At 56.9% G+C, this 22,315-nt stretch overlaps 3 protein-coding genes across 3 annotated transcripts; all 3 read left to right on the top strand.

The window, feature by feature from the left end:
* Positions 1–312: 312 nt before the first annotated feature.
* On the top strand, positions 313–2,868 carry KVR01_008754 (uncharacterized protein). Its single transcript, XM_044784491.1, has 2 exons — positions 313–789; positions 859–2,868. Exon 2 carries the CDS (start codon positions 913–915, stop codon positions 2,101–2,103), a length of 1,191 nt encoding a protein of 396 aa, XP_044642521.1. The 5' UTR covers positions 313–789; positions 859–912; the 3' UTR covers positions 2,104–2,868.
* A 2,594-nt stretch (positions 2,869–5,462) lies between these two features.
* Positions 5,463–8,148, top strand: KVR01_008816 (uncharacterized protein; the record flags this gene model as incomplete). Its single annotated transcript, XM_044781565.1, has 10 exons — positions 5,463–6,152; positions 6,311–6,493; positions 6,553–6,696; positions 6,921–6,961; positions 7,012–7,052; positions 7,117–7,190; positions 7,249–7,309; positions 7,366–7,520; positions 7,614–7,816; positions 7,878–8,148. The coding sequence occupies 10 exons, from the start codon at positions 5,463–5,465 to the stop codon at positions 8,146–8,148; spliced, it is 1,863 nt and encodes a 620-aa protein (XP_044642583.1).
* An 11,267-nt stretch (positions 8,149–19,415) lies between these two features.
* KVR01_008494 (uncharacterized protein) lies at positions 19,416–20,972 on the top strand (the record flags this gene model as incomplete). Its single annotated transcript, XM_044788992.1, has 1 exon — positions 19,416–20,972. The coding sequence occupies one exon, from the start codon at positions 19,416–19,418 to the stop codon at positions 20,970–20,972; it is 1,557 nt and encodes a 518-aa protein (XP_044642261.1).
* Positions 20,973–22,315: the final 1,343 nt, after the last annotated feature.

The raw sequence follows: 22,315 nt of genomic DNA, 5'->3' as shown, positions 1-22,315 counted from the left end.
ACATGGCCACCTCCTGCTCAAGTGTAATAATGGCAGCCATCTGTAACGTATCCCGTACTCCGTAGAAGACGCTCCCTCCCAGAGTGCATAAATCAACAGGGCAATTAAAGGAGCAGGCGGAGGCCCCAGCCTTTGTTACAAGCACAAGGGCCGAGCTGAAGGCTGCCGCAGCCTGGCTCTAGCCTTTTTGGGCAGCATGAAAGTGGGCTGGAGCCCCTCTTGCTGTTGCAAAACAGGTGCATTTACGGAGTACACGTCGACACCTCCACAGCCCAAGTCACGCCTTCCCCCTCTTACTCAGCCTCCCTAAACGACCGACCAACCTGCCTCCCGACCCGACCAAGCTCGTGAGCCTGACTCCTTCTCCAACCCACCAAGGCGCAACAACACGGCAGACCAGAACACTGAGTCGCAAGTCTCAAGTCCAGGCCCAACAGCAAGGACAGTCCGACCTCAACCCAGTATCTTCACAACTGGAAATCTGCTGCCAAGTCACCCTGCACTTTCTTGGACCCATCATCATCTCATCTCGATCGACTGCCCCCTGCTTTGGCCTGCCAGCTCCTCTGGCACCTCCATGGGAAGGTCGTACCATTCGCTCGCGGAAATCGAAACTCAGAAAACAATCATGCCTATGTCTAGGCCAGATTCAACAAAATCCAGTATTCACCCATCCAACATCAGTATTCTCCCAGACTTGCAATCCACACGAAATCAATCCTCAGCCATAGATCGACCACCCGGCCCGGCCACTGTGAGTTAGCCACAAATAGACCAACCAACCTCGAGGTCAGTTTACAGCCGCCCGGCCATCTGATGCGCACGCAGCCAGTACTGTCTTGCTCACCTCACGATCAGTAGAACGTAAATCCTGTCAAGCCTCGCGAGCCGTTGCCGCCGAGGCCCCCCACCATGGAACAAAACAAGCAGACACCAGCCCGGCGACGCCGCCCCGGCAAACCGCCCTCGGGCCGCAAGAACTACGCATCTGAGGGCGACGTCCTCACGAGCATGCCCTTCCCAGCTGACTATCCTGCGACGCCGCTCAAGTCCAAGAATGCCAGCCCTGCTCCTGGTTCCCAAGCTACCCATCCCAAGTCCGCGAAGCACAACAACAGGTCGGCCCGACCCGCCCACGTCTCGATATCTCCTGGTCCTGCTAGGCCTGGTCGCCGCACTCCGCCGCACTCTGCAAACAACAAAGCCGGCTCAGCCGCCTTCGCCGGCGCCAATTTCCATGCCTCCCCCGCTCCGGGCTCACTCCCCATGCCAAGTTTCTTCAGGATGAGATCCGAGTCAGCCACTGTGAACGGACGCACCAAAGAGCCGTCGCCGCCGGCCTCTGACTGCGATTCTCCGAGTCCCTCTCAACCCGCAACCGTGCCCCAGGTTCGCCGTTACCAGTCTCCGCTTGACGCCCTTGATGCCCTCTTCGAAGCAGACCGCGCTGAGAAAGAGCGGGCCTGCAGGACGAACTCGGCAAACGCGGCGGCTGCTGACGGTCCCTTCTCCCCACCCTCCGAGGGGCGGACGGGCCGGAATGGCAGCTACTCCTTTGATCCAATCCCCTTGAAGCTCCCTCACCGCCCGGCTCAGGGTGGCAAGCCCGGTCCCAACAGCACTGCTGCGTCCGGTCCGCGGCCTGAGCCCTTTGCTTTGCCCATGCACGAAAAGCTTCGGGCCGCAGGGCCTGCTGAAAACAAGACATCACAGCACGTCCAACGGCAAGGTCAAGGTCAAGCGCAAGGCACCCCTCAGCACCTGGCCACTCCGCCTCGTCTGGACGAGAGGAGCGAGGCGGTCAAGAGACTCCTTGGAATTGGCACCGGGACGCCTGCTGCGAGCCCCGTCTCATCATCGACGCAGCATCAGACCCATTACCCGGGAGTCCTGCCATTCGCTGCTGCTTCGCACAGCTCCCCTCAGCTAAGCAGCGGGGCATCCGGTGTACAAAACGGAGGCTCGGTGGGTCCAGAAGATTGGAAATACCGCGGAGAGAACGCGCTCCGACAGGCGCTGAAGCTCCCCTTCCCGATGGGAGCCGGACTCGATGGTAACAGCAGCCCCCAGCAACAACCAGGCCCCTCCGCAGGGCGTGCCTAGGCCGACTTTACAGATTCTGTATCTCGACTACCTCTACTCTCTGGTTCTTTCGCGCATAGCATTTCGGATTTTCATAGCGCGTCAATCTCCTGAGACGCCAGTTCGGTCATTACTCGTTTTACTTTGGCACTTACCTCATAATTCTGCATAGATGTGCAAGGGCGGGTTCTCTTTCCACGCGTGTCTTCTCAAGTCGAGTTCCTTGGCGTTGTGACAGCGGACGTTGCCTGCTGCTTTCTGCATGGGCTGGCTGGACAGTGGGCCCGGTCTATCAAGAGATCGGGGTGGGTTGACAACTCCATATCTCATATTTTCTCGGCGTTTCTCCGGGCGTTCACCGGCTTACGGATGCTGCGACTTGGCACATGGCAAGGCCGGCCTTTATGGATTTCTTTTACTCTATTCGACAAATGTACAATGGAGGGCATCTTATCTGGCGGTTCATCTGGTATGAGAGCTACGGCATGGTTCTGGTTCTTGGTGATGCTGGTGATACCCACTTCGACTGGCGTTCGTCGTTGGAGCAAGATCGGTCTGGGAAGGTGTTCTGGGGAGGCGGCCGAAGACGTATGGGGAGCAGGGCGGGCCTTGGGTTCGAGCTGCATCGTGGCCCGAAGCCAGTGAAGCCCTGTTCCAGGGAAGGCTCACATTTGGGCAACAACAAAACTATAATCTTTTTTTCCCCGGTGGTACAAAGGTGGTCCTGTTTCAATCACTAGGCATGGTCTTTAGCTTTAGAGTGCCTAATCCATCTTTTTACTGGCGTTTCTGGTCCCTGGCTGCTTAGAAGAGTGTGTCTGACAGCATGCATTAGAGGAGGCGTCTTTTGAGCGGAGCTATGTTGCGATGCTCACCGGTCTGAACATGTTCATGTTGCCTTTCGTTCTGTTCATGCCCCGTTCATTCGAAAATCGTATCGCGTTCAAAATGTTGAGCATTCCCAGCGTACCATTTTGCAGTGCTCCCGCTTCGGCGAGCGACACGTTGTGGGCTGAAGCCTTCCAAGATGTGGTTCAGATGCGTCAACGTTTACTCAAATCACAGCACTTTTGCATCAATCTCCGACCATTCGCTGGCTCTCAGCACGTGGTGCTTAAGACAATCCTAGCCATCCCTCTATTGACTGTACTGCTCTGACGTTAAGGCAAGAGTTTATCTCCATGGTCGCAGCACTGGAGGGCTCTGCCTGAGATTTGGGACGTGGTGTTCTGATTGCTTTCCAGTTGTTACTCTTCTGCACCAAAAGATCTAACCCACAACAACCGACCGGGATGAAGCAGTGGAAATACGAGTGAGTTACATCATGATGTCGGTTGACTAAATTGTGAGGACGTTCCCCTCCAACTGCCTAGGTGGCAAGTCTCTATTTGACTGTGTGTCGGGGGAAATCCAGCTCCTTTTGGAAAACATTGGAGAATCCACGTCCTGAAGTGTACACAGAGCTGTTGAGACGGTCTCAAATGTTCGGTCAGAGTCTTCTTCCCGTAGGTGATGCATTATGGCCCAGAACAACCCTCTGTCTCCGTCCATGCATGCCGAGAACTTGGCCGTTCTTGTTGCGACTTCCAGAGTCGGAATACCGACAGTGTGGATCTCGAAGCATTCATACTTCGAGGACAAGAATTCTTGGTGCTTGCCCTGTCAGTCAGTCGACCTGTCAGTCGACAGAGTATAACAAGTCCTGCCACACGGACACTCGCCATGGGATCGCAGGGGCACACCGCGTGGCACATAGAAACTCAGCGAGGACTGCTCTGGAGTCTTTGAGGAGAGTCTGGCCTTCTTGGTATCTCAAGGAACGGTATCTTGAAGTAGCTACGGATCACATCGCTGCTCCGTATGGATTCCTCGAGTCTTCAGAGGGACGACAACCGACGTTGCCGAGGTCGACAAAGGTGCAGTGTCTGAAAAGAATCGGGTGACACTTCAAAATATGGCAGTACAATGGCGTCGCTCGGGTAGACTCTCGTTGCCAGGTTTACCTCGGGGTGTTCTATCCGGTGCCTGTGCCTGCTCGAATGGCTGGGTCTCTCCAGACAGCCTCAATACTTACCTAGGTAAGTAGCTGTATGGGGCCTTTGCAACGACCCAACCGCCAAGGCAGAGCTCTTTACGACCATGAACCTAACTGTGCAATAGAAATACTAGAAGTAGAATGATTCTGCTGCCTTGACTACTCCACTATGATGAGCCTACGACCAACTTCATGCAGTGTGTTTGATTCCGTCGGTGATGAGCTTGCTTGGGATTGCCACGTTAGGTGAGCAATACAACATCATGAAGAATTGCTTTATCAGGATTTCCAAAGACAGCTCAAACAGATATCTGCCCCGTGGCCATTTCACCTCAGAAGGACTATACTGACTTCGGCGGACATGGGAAGGAAGCCAGGCCCTTATGAACTGGGTCAGGCTGGACAATGCAGGCTCGGGAAAACAGTTCACGATATTGAGCTGCCTGTGGGAATGGGCACATCCATCGTCGAGAAATTACCGCAGGTGGTCACGTCACCAGTAGATACATACTTAAGTAGGCAGGTAGTCTGTCTGAGGTTTGCGTAAGCCCCTTCGACCACACCCATCTATAGATGCTCCTCCTGATACAAGAAACAGATGTAACCCCCCATGCAGACCTGAAGTACGCGTACATGATGTCCAGGCAACACCGTTGCTAGGTAAGTTCTCCTTGGGCCGATGTGCGTGGCTGTTGAACCAAGTCCTGTAGAGTATTCGCGACCGTACATGGTTTCCCTCCATCGAAAGTTCATAGTAGTCCAAGGAAACAGGACGTGCAACTTGCTGCAACGAGTTGCTCAATCCCCCAGGCATATCCTCACTTTCGAGAAATGGGGTAGGACTGTACGCTGTGCGGCTGGTACTTGTGCACTGGGTTGTTGGGAACTTGGGCCTGGAATGAAGGCTTAGGTGTGTTTAATCGGGTCAGAGGAGCCAGCGGGTCGCACAGTAAACAAGGTGCCACCACATACAGTCTACGTACTGCACAGCACTGTGGTCTTGGCTCAAATTGGTCGAGACAAGCAACGCTTTCACGTGGCGAGTCTGGCGACACATCCTTTCCTCACCTTGACTTGACCCACTCTGGAGCCAGCACCCACTCATTTGCGGGAATGGAGGTAGCCTGCAAGCCTCCCGTCCCCGTTAAAGAAGCAAGTCCTGACCATCAACTTAATCCTGACTTCATCAATCCCACCCACTTTTTAGGCCCCGGGGCGCGCCTCGCATCTCCCCAGGTTCCATGCCTTAGCTGAGCTGCCAGAGCCCCCAAACCCCAGCTCTTTCTGCACAACCCCCCTTCTTGACTCGACTGTGCCTCTCCGGCACCCAGTTCTGATTGCGAGCATGGAGTTGAATGGATGCGATGACGAGGACGAGGCACTGCGTCGCGCGATCGCCATGAGTCTTGGCGAGTCCACGACTGCAACCGCGCCCACGACTGACGACGACGCCCAAGGCAGTGCCAACAACGTCGACAAAGCCCGCAGCCAAGGCCATGCCCAAGACGAGGCCAACACTCACGCGTCCTCAGCAGGCGGCTTGGCTATGGGGATGCTTGGCATTGACCGCAAGAAAATGGAGGAGGAGCGCTTGGCACGATTGAACAAGCGCAAGGCAGGGCCTGCAAATCTCGACACCCACCCCAACGGCGGTCACAACTCAGACCTGCCGCCGGCTCAACGTCCGCGGCTCCTGAGTGGCTTGCCCAGCCTGCCTCGCCATTCCACCGGATCACCCGGGATGTCCCAGCCTGCCCTGCCAACCGCAATCTCTAGCCTGAACTCAAACTCCAACGCCAGTAAGGGAGTTTCCGAGACTGGCATCTCCTACGCGCAGGGCTCCGTCCGAAGGACTCGTGCTCTGGGATATGCCCGTCGGGACGACGACATCACCCTCGAGGAGGTCTTGCAGAGCGACTCTCTCGAGCTCGCTGTGCTTAGCTCCTTCCAGTGGGACGAGGAGTGGCTCATGAAGAAGCTAAATCTGAGGAAGACCAAGGTACTTCTGATAGCTTACGCCCCGGATGAAGACGAGGTAAGCCATGCCCCCGTGTTCGCCTCGCAGTGCCCCGTCCCATGCTGCGGCCTCTTCGGCGAGGCAGGTGGGATGCTCGGCTGGACTTGGACATAGGTTCCGCTCTGCTCTGACTTAGCTTTCCACCCACGTCTGAGCGCTGCTGATACCGTCGCCAGAAAGCCAAGATGCGAAACAATGTGCCCCAAGATGTGATCAGGTTCTGCTTTCCGCCGATGATGGATCATGGTTGTATGCACTCCAAGCTCATGCTGTTGAAATACCCGAGGTACCTCCGCATAGTCATCCCGACGGGCAATCTCGTTCCCTACGATTGGGGTGAGTCGGGCGTGATGGAAAATGTAAGTTTGCCGTAATAGCGGCGGAGTTCCATCGCTGACCTGGCGGCTCACTACACTAGATGGTGTTCCTGATCGACCTGCCTCGGATTGATAGCCCCGCCAGAGTTGCAGCCAATGCACTCACCCATTTCGGAGCGGAGCTGCAATTTTTCTTAGAGCGTCAGGGCGTGGACGGGAAAATGGTCAACAGCCTGCGCAACTATGTACGTGTCGTTTCCGATCTCCCGCCACCCTTCCGGCGCTTCCCAGCAAGCCTGCCGAGCAAGAGCGCCCCCCACCCAGTCCGCTCCCAAGACTTGAACTGTCATGCGTGCCGTCTCGTGGTGGTTCCCCGTTGAAGATACCGTGCGCTCAAGTACCTGACCTTATCGTCCTCGACACGGGTTCTCAGCACCTTGTTGGGGAGCTCTCACTGACAGGGTAGCAGGACTTCTCTGAAACATCCCGCTATGGGTTCATACACACAATGTTAGCAATGCATAACCTGACTCGAGGTACATAGTATTAACGATGTCTAGTGGAGGTTCCCATCCGAATATCGACACATGGGCACGAACAGGTGCGTTGGATCTGCATGTGTTATTACTGTAAACAAACTATCAGGGCTGACATTCACGCGCAAGGTTATTGTGGACTCGGTTCTACAGTGAAGACCTTGGGACTTGGCAGTGATGAGTCCGTTGAGGTTGACTACATCGTGGGTACAACCGAACTCAAAATCCCATGCGTGTGGAACCTGACAAGGTCTCCTGCAGTGCTCGTCCATCGGTGCCGTCAACAGCGATCTCATGGCTGCTCTGTACAACGCCTGTAAAGGTCTGTGTTCCGCAACGGCGGCTGTCGAGTCTGGTGCCCGCTGACACGACAAACAGGCGACTCTGGCATGATGGAGTACGAAGCCAGAACGGGGAGACGAAAGAAGAACAAGGATGCGTCTCCTGGGGTCAATCAGCCGGCCTTCAAGGAGCATATGCGGGTGTATTTTCCCTCTCGTGATACCGTACGAACCAGTCGAGGCGGGATGAACGTAAGTTGCCGAAAACCTCCGGAGAAAACAGCACGACCCTTGTACCCTACCCCTAGCCTACAACCCGAGTGGTGTTTCCTGATTACAGTTTAGTCAGCCGGCACGATCTGCTTCCAGCCACGATGGTGGGATTCCAAATCATTCCCTAGAGAAGTTCTCCGGGACTCCAAGAATGTGCAGGCAGGTTTGCTTTCCCACAGCAAGCTGTTCTTTGTACGGAGGCCAGCATCTGGAGACGAGGGAACACGTGGTGGATGGGCATACCTGGGGAGCCACAACCTTTCAGAAAGTGCCTGGTGAGTACATTCCCAATCTGCTTGAAATCATGCCCGAAAGATTGAGTTAAGCGTGGGACAGGGGCCGCCTCGTCAAAGATCGAAACACAGGACAGCCCAAGCTAAATTGTCGCAACTGGGAGGCTGGCGTTTTGATCCCTGTAACGACACCAACACCAAGACCCAGCAGTAACCCCAACACCGGCGGGACACCCACCGACCGGCCTGGCGAGGGGGAGAGCATGCTGGATGCCTTCCAGGGTGCGGTACCCATCCCTATTCAACTGCCCGGCACCCCTTACTGGAACGGTCACGAGGTAACATTACGCCCGTGGTTCTATCAGGACGCTTGATTGCGCGCCTAAGGCATCCGGTAAGCGAGAGCGAATATTGAATATTGGCGCTTTCCAGTACTATAAGCACCCAGCTTGTTAGCAAAGCAAACTGTCCAATCAGATCTTCATGTGGGCATCCCTCTGAGATGGTTGCGGTCGCGATAGACGACCCTCGATCCCATCTTGGGCACCCAGAAGTAGGCCTAACCCCGGCGACTGGAAATGCAGCCCACAGTACCACGCGCATATGGACTTACTCGAGAGCTGCGTGCGTTGCCACAAGGGCGGGCAAGCACGCCCACTTGGTTCATGGCTGGTGTACCATCTCAGGAGTCGTTGTTTGACCGCACAGATGGTGGCGCCAGAGTTATACTGACACTGCGTATCATATCTGACAGCGATTGGTATCCAATAGGCACGGCCCCTGCAGGAGAGGCCCTCGGAACATCCTCCCGAGGTACAGCTGCACCTTACCTGGTCAAACAGCGCCTGTAGTTCCCAGTACCTTCGAAAGGAGGTTGAGGTGGAGAGGGGTGGTGGGGGGCGGCATATTGTGGGACTCGTCCAGGGCCATGACCCGACTTGGAATATTTGCACGCCTCCAGGTGAAGTTCACATGGCCCCCGTACACCCCTCACAACGGGATGCAGGGCATGACATAGGGCACCTGCTATGGCCGTTGGGCACGCATATGGTCTTAGGATGAATGTGTCGTATCGACATGTGCTGTCCGTCCCCAGTGGCACCGTCGAGGGCGACATGACGGAGGCCAAGTTGAACAAGCGACTCAAGACGTCTTCTGCCCTGGGGTAGTTCAGGTCTAGACCGGTCGGAAATTCTCAGCAGGTGAGGGTAGTAGGCATGACAAGATTTCAAGGTTTACTTTTCGAAATGATGCTGCTAGGGGTCCCGACGGACCTGCTACCCAGGACCTGCAACGGATGGCTGTAATAGGCTGTGCCCATCCTTGTGCGCGTGCACGCACGCAGGGGAGTATGTGCACATGTACATGTACAGTTACCTCGCAGTCATATCTCACCTTCCTCATAGATCTCCTGTTGGCCGAGACGGGAGGCTCCCGCCAAAATTTAAGCCTATTCCGTAAATAGACACGCTCAAAGGTCAACAACGATCCTGACAGATGGCAAGGTTCTGCATGAACTCGGGCAAGATCTGTAATGACCAGAAGCAGCAGCATGACTATGACCATTACGATGACCGTGACTGCATGTTGGCCCTGGCACCCCGAGGAAAGGCTCGCAAAGAAGATACTGTGAATGGGCAAGGCTGGCCCCTCGGCAAGAAGCTGTTTAACTGATCGCAGCCCTCGGCCGCGGGGTCCGCGCGCATGGGAGCAAGGGACGCAAGGGGGAAGGGCGTGACGGGCCTCAACAACCGACTGTCGACGTAATGCCGGTACTCCTCGTTTAGTCTGATATGCACTGCACTGCACGGCACGGCACGGCTGTTGCGATGGTGGGTGTGCTTGAGAGCTGTGGGGAGTTGGCCAACCACAATTGTGGACTCATCATGAGACGACGGGCACATGGCCGATGTTTCTTCTCCTCATGTCGAGATCGGGGGCCCTGGCTACCAACACCGGCTTGGGATCTCGAGGGGCAGCAGACAGGACAGAACTAGCCAGGTCATGGGTTAGAGTTGCGAGGCTGGAAATAGCAGCAGAGCGCACGAGGCAAAGCGCGTCATTGGTATGACATGCGTTCCTAAGACACTCACGCTAGACTACACTAGCCACGCGGTAGATAGATGGATGGATGGAACGGGCGGGCAAGGCTTAGGCTGTGCTGCTGTGCGTATATGCTTCTTGAGCCCAAGGCTGAAGAACGGACGGTTTGGTCGGTCGGTCGGCTGGTTGCATGAGTTGTGGCACGAACCGGCGGGTAGATTGATTGGCGCGCCCTACACTTAGTGCAGTGTACGTACAACGATGTATTGTAGAACCGTTTCCTGCGACCGTGGTGGTGTAGACTACTGTGTAACTAACCAAGGTCCGCGGCTCTTGTCGGCAAACCTGCAAAAGAGTGGGGCCACGGGGGAGGTGGAGGGAACATTTGAAGAAAGGGACAGCTGGGGGGTGGGGGGTGGGGCCAGTGTCGATAAATCCCGGAACCCTGCCAGGCTAGCCAGGTGGGTATGTGGGCATGGCCCGTACTGACTGTGGACCCTGAAACCGAGACTGGAGGGGGGTGGGGATTGGTGCTGGTGGGTTGACATTCCGGCTGTAAGCTTCCTGACCCTGCCAGCTTTGTGTGCAGTGCTGTGTGTGATGTGGGGGGGGGGGCGTGGGTGTGTGTTGTACATGTGTGCTCTAGTCAATGGGGGACGGGGGGGGGGAGCGGTTGGCAGGTGAGTGTACCGATGTACCTCCCTCCCGCACTGCGCAAGGTCAGGCAGGCAAGCAACCCATGCACCCCATGGATCGGCCGACTGGCAGCAACTGGGCCGCTCTCTCTCAAAGCAGGAGGCGCGCGCCCACGCCCATCTTTTCTGCCCGTGTCACCGATAAAGCTAAAGTCAACAACTACGCCCGCAATGTGGGCAAGGATCGCTGGACCGCGCCAACAACCGAATTGCCCTGTCTATTGCTTTCGTCCGTACCGAGAAGCGCAAGCGGCAGGTGGCGGCCTGGGTATTGCTCGCTGATCGATATCAACAAGACCGGTCGCCTGTGGTGTTGAGGGGCTGACGATGCTAGCTGACTACCGTGGTGCGGGCTTGCATTGTTCCCCCGCCGTGCAGAGTTGCGTTGTACTACTACTGCACACGGTGCCTGACTTGCAAGTTGCATTTTCACTTGGCCCACGGCTTCTCGAGGATCCCAAATTCTACTGCTACTATGTAGTAGTGTACCACCAGGCTGCGTGCGTTGCGACGTCAGCCGGGGCCGTGCTGTCCATCGAGCCTCCATGCTGCCCCATCAGCTGAAGCTCCTACCGGTCCAGTTAGAAGCGGCTGGCTTCTTGTAGGGCCTCGGCCCACGGCTAAGCATTACCCAGCTCGATCCCAGGCATCAGGCGTCAGGGGACTTGGGAGGATGGAGAATGGAACCTGGACACTGGAACCTGGACACTGGACACTGGACACTGGACACTGGAGTCGAGACTCAGGAGTCAGGAGTCAGGAGAGCACATGTCCTTTCGCTACCTCTGCGTCGCCCACAGAGCGCAGCACCAGCATCCACGCGGCCGGCCACCCGGCGGCGATATCACGAATCTCGACTAATCGTCCGCCCACCTCAACATCCCAATAGTGCCCTGCCCAGTGCACTTCGGGCCCTAGCAGCTTCTCACAAACGGTGGTCTCCTGTCTCCACGCTACTACATGAAACAGCAGACTACTATGGTCGGCCCATGTTTCCAAAATTAAGGTTTTGCAATCCGCGGGCAAGACAGCTGCTACCACAGTACCGCGCCGGGCTAGCTGCCAGCCTGCCAGCCTGCCAGCCTGCCAGCCCAGCTGGCTCATCGCTAGCCACCACGCTAGCCACCACCTCTACAAAGCCAAGCGAGCTTGCTCCACGCTCGTTGGACCAGGCACAAGCTCCCACGCCAGGACGATCCCAAGTTCATGGTGACTTCCCGCTCGCGAGCTTGCCATACTATTATGGACCTGTCCGAACCCTGGCGGAGCCATTCGTGACCTCGTCGCCGCCACGCCTCGTCCTGCCCACGCCGCCATCCCGCCCGGCTCCGCTGGGAACGCTACACTGCTGCTGCCCCCGGCTTCGGAGACGTGCGTGGCCCGACGCTTCCGTGCCTGTGACGGCCGTTGACATTGCGAAGTGGGGTGCGACCTGTCCTCGATGGTCCTGCTCGGGGCTGTCGAGATGGTCGGCAAGAGCCACCCAGCCCGGGGCGTGAATTCATCACACAAAGTGGGCTTCTTTCGAGCCGTTCAGCCCTGCCCGGGGCTAGCACAAGCGGAGACGAGATGAGCCCCCCCGGGGGTGAGATGCCAAAAGAAAAAAACGGGGCTTCTAAGCATGGGTTGCCTTCTGGGGGTAGCCTTGCAGGTGCAGCTCTAGCACACGTTAGGGTAGCGCTGATGAATCTCTGCTGCATGGCAGGCACAAATTAGGAGTTCGCTTCTCAAGATTGACCGTTACCAAGGGGCCCTTCCAATGATGATCTCACCGCTCTCTATTCCATGAGGCCTGGCAGATTTCATTCCAGGAGGACCAGGAGGAGTGGCTCGTATGAGCTCGTATCACCGATTTCGATAGCGTGTCTGCGTGGACTTGGGTTGCTGGGTTGGCAACCAAGCCCTCCAGTCCTCCAACGGAGAAGACCGCCACCAAGACCCAGACCGTCAGGTACAATCCGATCCGGGGCGCCCGTTCAGCCCGTTGTGAGCGGTCCCAAAGCCCTGGTGTTCCTACCCGAAACCTTGCCGGCAAAAGTTTCGGGAGGGCAACTCTCTGCTCTCACCTTCATTCCCTGTGCCGGTCGGAGGTTCTGGTCAGGCGGTCAATGCCGGGCCAGAAAAACTCAGCAGCGAGTGGCAGCAGCATGATTCCTGCTCTGCGTCGATTGTAATGCAGATCCATCGAGCTGCATGGTGGTTGCAGAGCAGATTACCATCTTATCTTTCGGCGCCCTCACTAGGCCTCCTTCGGCAGGAATGCGTTGATGCCTAAAGGCGACAGACTGTTCCCACGTCAACAACCCTTGCCAGGCTCGACCTGTACCCTGGCACTGCGTGACACTGGACGATCAGCCGGCAGAACTCACACCTCCGCGGCTCTGTGTGCCAATCTGCATGTGGCATCTTCACAGGCCAAACAGAGAAGAGGAAACCCCCATGCTGGTGGACCAATGCCGGCTCACTGTGCCAGGTTTCCTGCACGCTACTTGGGCCGGGTTACATGCACGGTATGCTGTCTCTCGATAGGGCCTACCTCTAGGACGAGCTAGAAGGTCTCATCGTGTTCTAGCGGTGACAGGGTGGGTAGTGGGCCGCCCTGCCCAGCTGACGCTGGCGCTGCGCTGGCTAAATGGTCGATGATGATTCAATTATGCCCGCCTCCGAATCTTCCGACGCCACAGCACTTCATCTACTCCGGCCGAGGTGAGCCGGCGGGCGTGATGCGCATTGGGCATTATTCGATCGTCGAAGGGATGAAGCGGAATTACTGGCAGAGACACACACACATTGATGCAAATAGGCCCCATGGTGCGGTTACTAGCACGGCGGCACGAACACAGCCATGAAACTATGCCTTTCACGCTACACAAAAGCGAGGCTTGCAATGACGGGCTATTTCAAGTGCTGTCACAAATTCCGCACCGTCTTGGAGTACAGTAGCTCCCGGCGGACACTATCAAGGGGACCCAGCGCCACGACGCCTGTCGCGAGGCTGTCGGCGCAGTAGATCAGCACGGGCACTGACGTCTCCGTCCCGGTATCGTATCCGCACAGGATCTTGATGGGAGAGTAGCAGTCGATGCCGGCCTCACCATTGACGGGACGAGAATCGGCCGCTCGCCAGCGCAGTTGTTTGCCCATACTACCGTGCACATCAGCGCCCGCTGCCTCCCAAGCAGGGGCCAATGCTGGCCATGCGCTGTCGCGGCTGCGGGCTGCCAAAAGATTGACGTCGTCGAGAAGAACGTGACTGACGCGTACGGATGCGTTAGCTGGAGACTTGAGACGAGGGGGAGATCGCTGCCAAGTCACACCGAGAGACCGCATGCACCCGCACTACGGACAGGACACACCTTACCACAGTACAGCGTCCAGCTGGGCATTGGCTGCGAACTGCGGTTGGGTCAAAGCGGAAGAAAGATGCGATACGCCCCCATACAGGCACACGGTAGGCCATACGGTGCAATCCGGTATGACAAGCAGTTAACCGGGGCAAAGCAGCTGGGTTGGTCGGTTTGCCCGGGTCTACCGGATGATCGTGAGCCCACAGATCTGGATCTCGGGACTTGTTCTACGACCAATCCTTGGCATTCCAAACTTAGGGCTGGGACCTGCAGGCTGATCTGCCAGCCTCGTAGGGGCCTTGCCAAACGAGACACCGCTGCCGCTCTAACGAGTGAAATCCGCGCTACGAGTGCCCATGAAGAAACAATGCCACCATATTTGGGGCCACTCATAGCGCCTCAGCATCCAAGGTCTTGGCGGGTCTCACAGGGTGGCTTCGCGCCAAGCACTCCAGTAATGAACACCAGGACCAGTTAACGTTGACTCAATCACCACCCTTTTTTTGGGCTTGGCGGTTGGTGATGCTTGGCGCGTTCTGCTGTGCTGAGAAACCTGGCCGCCAAGACAAGCAGCTGATGACCAGAAAGCCATGCCAAGCCGAGGCATGCGAACGAAACAGCGACAAGCGGGTCGTCCGGGCTTGGCACTCGCAGCATGATCTATTCGTGGCATGGCACAGCATCGCCGTGGCCACTGGCAACTGCGGGTGTTTTGAGGACACAAGAAGACAGGACGGGGTCGTGGGCAAGGGGCGAGGACGACAAACATCAGGATGGGACGGGGGGAATCGTGACTTGTGCAAATCGCCTATGTAGCCTCACAAGGGCTAGCCATGTGTGAAACAGACGCGGCGACCCTTAAGCGGCGGCTGTTGGGCTGGGCTGGGGAGGCGAGGTAGGGTGTGGTTGGGTTGGGAAATTGGGCACTGAAGTAGGTCTATTGGCGACAAGAGTCGAAGATCGATTCCAGACGGGCTGACGGGATGGCACAGGGCTTGCACATGGCAATGCACATGGATATGCACATCATGCCCTGTATCGTTGCGCCCCTGTGTCCATGCCAGTCTCCAGGGCCATGGCCATGCACCCCCGGGAGGCTTTACCGGGAAACCCGTCACACTCCGTCTGGGACGAGCGCGCGCTCTACATTCGACACTGGCGCTGGTAGTGGCAGAGGACATCGGCATCATTCACCAGCACAGATGCTGCAGCCCAGCGGCGAGCACGGACATGGCCGTTGTTCGACGCCCCAAACATTAGAAACAGATCCGTTCCAAGCGACCCGGTGGGCGTCCTAGCAGTTCTATTCCCACCCATGGCCGGCCCCCTTTTGTTCGAAGCGATGCAGTCAATACGCCGTCAGCACCGTATCTTGCTACAGTATCGAAAATGCCCGTGTTCTCTGCCCGGGCATCAACAGAAGTACCCACACCAGACACCCAGGCTCCCAGACTCCCAGATTCCCACACACCTACACACCTACACACCTACACACCTGCACATCTACACACCCCCTCCCTCCTCTAGCAAGCTGCCAAGCACTGCCACCTCCACCACACTCCCCTGCACCCTCTCATGTACACTACTCCGTGCCCTCCACCATGTCCCGGGGCCGGGGGTGGAGGTGGGCTCGATTCACCATGTGTTGCTATGGCAGTGTACCATTACATGTATTACATACTGTGCACTACAGGGCGGGCCCGCTTCCCAGGTCCCCACCTTTTGCATCTGATACCACGGCAGCCACTCGTATCACAGATTGGCCGCAACGGCAGCCCCACCAGGGGCGTGAGCGATTCCGGGCGAGCAGGTGCTAATATCGCGATCGTGCATTAGATTACTCAAGAGTTGGCAGGCGTGTGCACCTGTGCTTGTGCTCCCATTTACGCCTGCGCATGCGCTTACCCCATGCGATGGCGGCCCTTGTCGAGCAAGGCACACGGGCCCATGCCCAATTCTAGGTGTCAGATGCCAGATGCCAGACGCAGGAGTCTTATGCAGGAAGGGTCCTCCCTCGTGCGGTAAATAGCATGTTGTGGCATCCAAAGACATGACATGGTTGCGTCCAAAACGGCATAGCACTGTCTCTCCCTCAGGTTTCCCGCCAGCCGCAGCCGCAGCCGCAGCCACACACACGCACACACGCAGCCGCACAAACGTTATCGCAGCGCGTGATGCTCGCGGCCGCCTGGCACTGGCTTGCCCTGCCCTGCCCGGTCCCGTGGCCACGATGCCACAACAGCACCTTTCCCCCCGCACACAAGATCCACTGGCAAAGGCACACTGGCCGGGCCACCGGACAGCCGGACAGTCGGGCAATCGGACTATCGGCGAGACCTATCGCCGACCTGGACCCGGACGGCCAAAAAATGCTGCGGTCCCTGGCCAATCATATTGCCCCACCGACGACTTCATGTCGCCGGGCAGAATAACTGACTCGATCGCGTACCATCCTGCGAGGTTTTCAGTGCCGGAAAGTGCCGGCTGATCAGAACAGAACGGGGACTGGACATTTACGGACTGGACAATGGACATTCCAGGACGCGACTGGACAGAAGCGGCGAGCACCGCGGGGAGAGAGGCAACCAGAAAAGAGGAGATGAAAGGGGAGAGGCGGGTTCTGCTGGAGCCAGCCCTTCCACGTGTTTTGACGAAACCACACCGATGCTACCTAATAGACTCTGTTGCTCATTTTGCAGCACTGGGTGGATGCTCCACGGCCCATGACCCACGACGAACTGGAACACAATTCTCCTACTCCGTACGCGCTCGTCCCTGCCGGCGGACCCCAGCGTGTCCGTGCTCCCGCCCCGAGCTTGTGCTCCTCCTCCTCCTCGTCCTCCTCCCTGGCCCCTCCTCCACCGCCCGTCATTTGTAGGTCGGCGACTACGAGCATGGCCACCATCTTCCCTGGTCCCTTGGACGGCCATGAGATGAGCCAGCAATCGCGCATCAGGCATCGGGCATCAGGCAAAAAGGATGATCCGGACTGGACATGGACACTAGCAGGATGACTGTTGCATCGCGAGATTGCGGCTCGTAAAAGGTGGCCTCCATCTGATCTTGCCCTCTCCGTGTCTGTCCAGGGGAAGGGGGAGGGGGACCGGGCTACAGGGCTGCCTGGGCTACCCGGGCTGGCTGTTGGATAGTTCAGGCCTCGCTATGCTCCTGGTCCTAGCCTACCCGCTCCGTTCTGAGGCGACGCTGGTGAGGATCACCCAGTTCCTCTTCCCGCGATGCTTTCCTCAACGTGGTCCAATATTCACCTATAGTCGACCCGCATTGCCGAAGCCAATTCATGAGAGCCATCTACTCAATTGCGGACACACCAAGCAATTTCGTCTCTACTGTGAACCCTGGGTCCAAACCACGTATCCTTGCGCTGGGCCACGGCCAGACGGCCGCTGCCACTTTCATGAGTCGGACATGGCCCTATGTTCGGTGCTTCCTTCGGAGCCGGTGCTCCTACCACCCGGGCCAAACGCAACAACAGGACTGATCAAGCAGCCTGGTTAAATCTCGGGCGATTGAGGGCTTGAACTGGCAAGCATATCTGGTCGGGGACAAAACGAGGCCTCGACCAGTCAACAGTGCCGCTCAGCTGCTGTTTACATACACACACTCTTGCATCCCAGATATCAACCTCCGCTCATCGCCCCTTATTGCTCACTAGTGTAATGACAACGCGCGCGGCCGTCATCCATTGCCCTTTTCGAGCCTCTGATGGTCTAGCACGTACAGCATTACTGGCTCCCAAAAGACTCCACAACAGCACATGATCGTCGCTTCATTTGGGCCTTATCACGCCCGAGCAAATTCAGAACCTGCCAAGCGATTCATCACTGATCAGTGAATCACTCCCTCCCCCCTCCTCACAGTGGCATCAAGCCTCACCAGAAGCCGCACCATCCCTCCTCCTTCGCGTCCACAAGGCCGGCCGACGGGTGCGTTTTCTTGGGTTGCGAACTTGGGACGTGGGACGTGGCGGTGCTAAGAAGATAGCTGGTATTTGGCAATATCCACGCCGGAAAGCAACCGATCCGTCGGCTCTGTTGTTGGAGAGGACTTGGGGGCTACTTCGCAACGTCGCCTAGTACTGCTGCTTGCTGCTACTGCTGCTACTACTGCTAAGCGGGCGGGAGGCTAATTTGGCGGCCACCGGGCTGGACCTGGACAAGAAAAGAAAGGCCCAGTCGTCTCGTCCACCTCATCATTATTCCAAGGTTGGTTGGTCTACCGCTAAGCCCTTCGTCCCCCCCCCGTCCACTCCCACCCAAGCACATCCTCGTCGTCCCCCACTCCGCCCTCCGTCGAGGCGTCTCTTCTCTGCCTACCCCAAGTTCCCACCCAGGCGTCATCCCTCCACCCCTGCCAGCCTGCCATCGACAAGGGAACCTGAACTCAACGATGTCCTGCCCAAGCCCAAGTCCCCGTCCAAGTCCAGGTACTACGGCACTGTATACCCAAGTTACCTTCCTCCCGTCTCTCGCTGCACACCCCCCCGGGACTCGCTCGCTCTCTCACACCCCTAGGTACCCACCGCCGAGTACATTGGGAAGTCCAAAAAGCCCAGGGGACCTGCCCGTGCCTTGTGCTCCCCCCCCCCAAAAAGTCTAAAAACTGCAGTGAATGCTCCCATGCCCTGGCCACTCCCTCGCACCACAGAGCTTTCCTGCACAGGCACGAGCATTGGACCACAGCATACTAATAAGCTGTAGGCCTCTTCTCCTCTATGCCGTTGCTGCCTCTTGGTCTCTCTTGTCCAATCCCAGATTCACCTCACCGCTCCTCAACTCCTCCTTCATCAACAAGACAGACCGACACTCGCCCGCCGTTCTGTCCAGGAGCACTCTACACCCCCCAAGTCTTCCGCCAGTTGTTCGTCACGCAGACGACATTCTTGATATAACGACATACAGCGGCCACTTTGAGTGTTGACGGACGGGTGGTGTTTCCTCTGAGACCAGCACCCACATCCGCGACCCGCACGCAACCCGCAACCCGCAACCCGCAACCCGCACCCGAGCCGAGCCTGCCTCAGCTTGAGCTCTCAGCTACTTGCAGCTACTTCCAGCTCCCAGGCTGTGTACGTCTCGTCGCCGCTGGGCCAAGCCAGCCAACCTGGGAACTCCAAGAACAAGGCGCAACCGCAACCCTACCCACCCTGGAAGGCACGTCAGGCTTCAACCAGGGGCCCCATTGTCACTTTAGTGTACATAACACGCCGATCCTCCGCCGTCCTCTCTCATCCACTCTCTTCACTCAAGGTTGTCGTCATTCTACACTCTCTTCAGTCTTTGGGTCTTATATTATATACCATTGCCTTCACCCCAGGACTTGTACAGAAAATCTTCTCGACTACTAGGGCGACGTGGTCTACACTCATATAATCATAATCCCCTCCACAGTGCCGACAGCTAGTCCTTCCCGAAGCCCTCCTCTCTCCGGCGTTGCAACTGTCTGCTATCAGCAATCCCTTCGGAATACTTCCATGCTCGGTGTGGTCTGCACAAGGCCCTGCCAGCATCTTGACAGATATCGCTGACCACTGCACCAATGCCCTCCGACTTTGCTCTCCAACAGGGTCAACCACCGCTGCCACCCGCCATGGATGATCTTGTACACCAGCAAGCACACCACCCACAACCCCTTCCCTCTCCCTCAACACCGACCAACAACAATGTCCTCGCTCCCAGTTGGCGTGGCATAGTGATGACCACATACGATGCCCTGCGGGTCATCGAGGCTTGTCTCAACGGCCAACTCATGCACACCGCCCGTCGTCCACATGACAGAGAACGCGACTCCCTGATCCAGAGCGGCAATGTCTTCGTCTACGAGGAGTCCTCCTCAGGTATAAAACGGTGGACTGATGGCCAGAACTGGAGCCCCAGCAGAATCCTGGGCAACTTCCTCATCTACCGGGAGCTGGACAAGAACTTCCCTCCGGGCGACAAGAAGAGAGCCATCAAGAGGAAGAGAGACGGCAAGCCGGAACTTTCAAATGGGAACTCTAACATGACCGCCTCGCCCGGCTCAATCAACGACGAGCGGCAGCGAGCACTGCTCGGATCGCTCATTGATTCTTACCCTTTCAAGGAGGGCGGCCTGATTAAGAAAACTATCAGCATCAAGTGGCAGGGTGTGATGCACCATCTTGTCAGCTATTACTCCCTCGAGGACGCGAGTGCAGGCAACCTGCCTACCCCATCACAAGACCCCAAGCTTCTCAGCATCCGGCCCCGCCATGAGCTGCTCGGACAACAGGACTTCCGCGTTCCGGTTGAGCAGGAGGACCCGCGGATCATGGACGAACGAGCCCTTATGCTTGGGATGGGCTACGCAGCTCAGCCTGGCCTGGAGCGCACAATGTCCCTCCCTCAGATGCCCATGATGCAGCCCTATGGCACACAGAACCACTTTCACATGCCCATGCACATGCACCAACCCATGGGATCTAGCCTACAACTCGGAGGCCACTTTGGTCACTCCCAGAGCGGCTTCGTCCCCTGGGACCGGCCTCGCGCGCCGTCGATCAACCTGCCGACATATCCTTCGAACCAGGGCCTGCCACACATGATGGACAATGGTAGCAAGAGAAGACGCTCAGAGGCTTACGATAGTTCTAATGGCGCAGCAGACGACCTCTTTTCACCCGGCGGCATGACTCATGCAGATGTGCCAAGGTCAGCTCACCACTACTATCAACCAGCAACCTCATCTTACACGATGCCATCACTGCCGTCGACAACCATGGGGCCCGACTCCACAGTGGAATACAAACCATCGGTAACTTCCATGGCGCCCCCACCACACGCCAGCGCGATTTCGGACCCACCGATTACAACGATGGACTTCGCAGCCCCGTCTGTGACCACAATGGCACCTCCAGTGAGTACACCTCTAGCTGATGGACTTCCGGGGGTATCGCTGACCTCCATACCGTCACTCGCGGGCACTGCCATCGATGGACATCGCGATTCCCACTATTTCTCTTCGCCCAACTTCGCCAGTTGGAGTTCGACCCACGACAGCAGCTCTTACTTATCGGCATCTGGAAGATCTATGAACGGTGCCTGGTCTCATGCCTCCCAGTCTGGCGCCCACCGGTGAGGGCATGGACGTCGCCCTGAGCCGCATGGCTCACTGACGCAACCTTCACGATTCAGCTCGTGGATACGACACGCTCACAACCCGAACGTGATTTTTTTTCTTATGTACTTGGATGTACGGATGTTTTACTTTGTGGCTCGGGCAACCATTGATTCTTGGTTTGAAGATGGGACCTCCACTTGGGGGTTATGGGTCGGCTTTTTGCGAGTATGCGACTGCTGGGGCGTATGGGAAAGACATTTTGAGCAATTCTGGCGTTCTGGCGTGGACACCGGTTGGGAAATATCAAGGGAACAGGGATACCAGTTCGAGTGACGCCTCACTCGAGTGCGCATCCTAACACAACACAACGGCGGCGGCAAAGGGCAGGTCAAGGGCATTTCGCCCCAAACGGCGTTTTCAGAAAGACGGCTACCACCAAAACGGGATACGGGACGAAGGCCGGCTGAGAGGGGCACGTGCCCCTAAACATTGTGCATTGATGGGGGAAAGGGGAACCGAACCCCCTTAGGGTTTGAGGGGATCAAATTTGGAGGGCTGCCGCATTGTCTATTATTCAAACTTTCTCGTTCACTTCAAACTTCCACTTGGTGGAATAGGGGAGTTTTGTTCCTCTTGTCATGAAGAGGCAGACGACGGTTCAAGAGGCGATGTACATGTCTCAAGGGCCGAGGTGGTATGGGTGGTATTTGGGGGTGGGTTCTAGCTAGGACAAATCACGACCCATGTTCACACACTGCAGGATATGAAAATCTATCCGATCTTCATGTTGGACCCGGCGTCACCGACAAATTGGACAGCTGTTCTACTTTCCCACGGGAAGGTCACATACATGCAGTTTCCATAAGGCCGGCTGAAGCGTGTACTGGGATGTCGGCTGTTTGCCACGTTGGGCAGGAATTAAGGAAAAGACTTCGGGACTACTACTAGTAGCCAGCCAGCCAGTAGCCCTGGGCATAACTAGACAAACCAAAATACCTGGTGTAACAGGAGAGGGACATGTCCTGCCTACAATTCCCGTTTTGGTCTCTCGGCCGGGCTTGCCCCTAAAACGTGTGTGTAGACCCAACTTGGGTGCCTACTCTTCCTCCAAGGAAATGCGCTCGGGTTATGCCGACCGATAACCGCCTTATTAGTCCAGAATATCAGACAGCTAGCCAGTATGCTACCCTTACTAGATGCCCATTTCAAACCAAGGGGTATGAAAGTGACATTTTCATTTTCCCTTTTCTTGCGAGGCTGCTCCGAAATTTGTCCTCTCATGATTGTGTTCGCAAGCTTTATCCCCCCCCTCCACCTCCCCCTCGATTTTTTGTTTGCCGCAGTTAGCTGCTGCCCTGTCG

The sequence above is a fragment of the Diaporthe batatas genome (assembly GCF_019321695.1).
Source record: "Diaporthe batatas strain CRI 302-4 chromosome Unknown Contig00010, whole genome shotgun sequence".
NCBI lineage: Eukaryota > Fungi > Ascomycota > Sordariomycetes > Diaporthales > Diaporthaceae > Diaporthe > Diaporthe batatas.
This window is presented reverse-complemented; position numbering and strand designations above follow the sequence as displayed.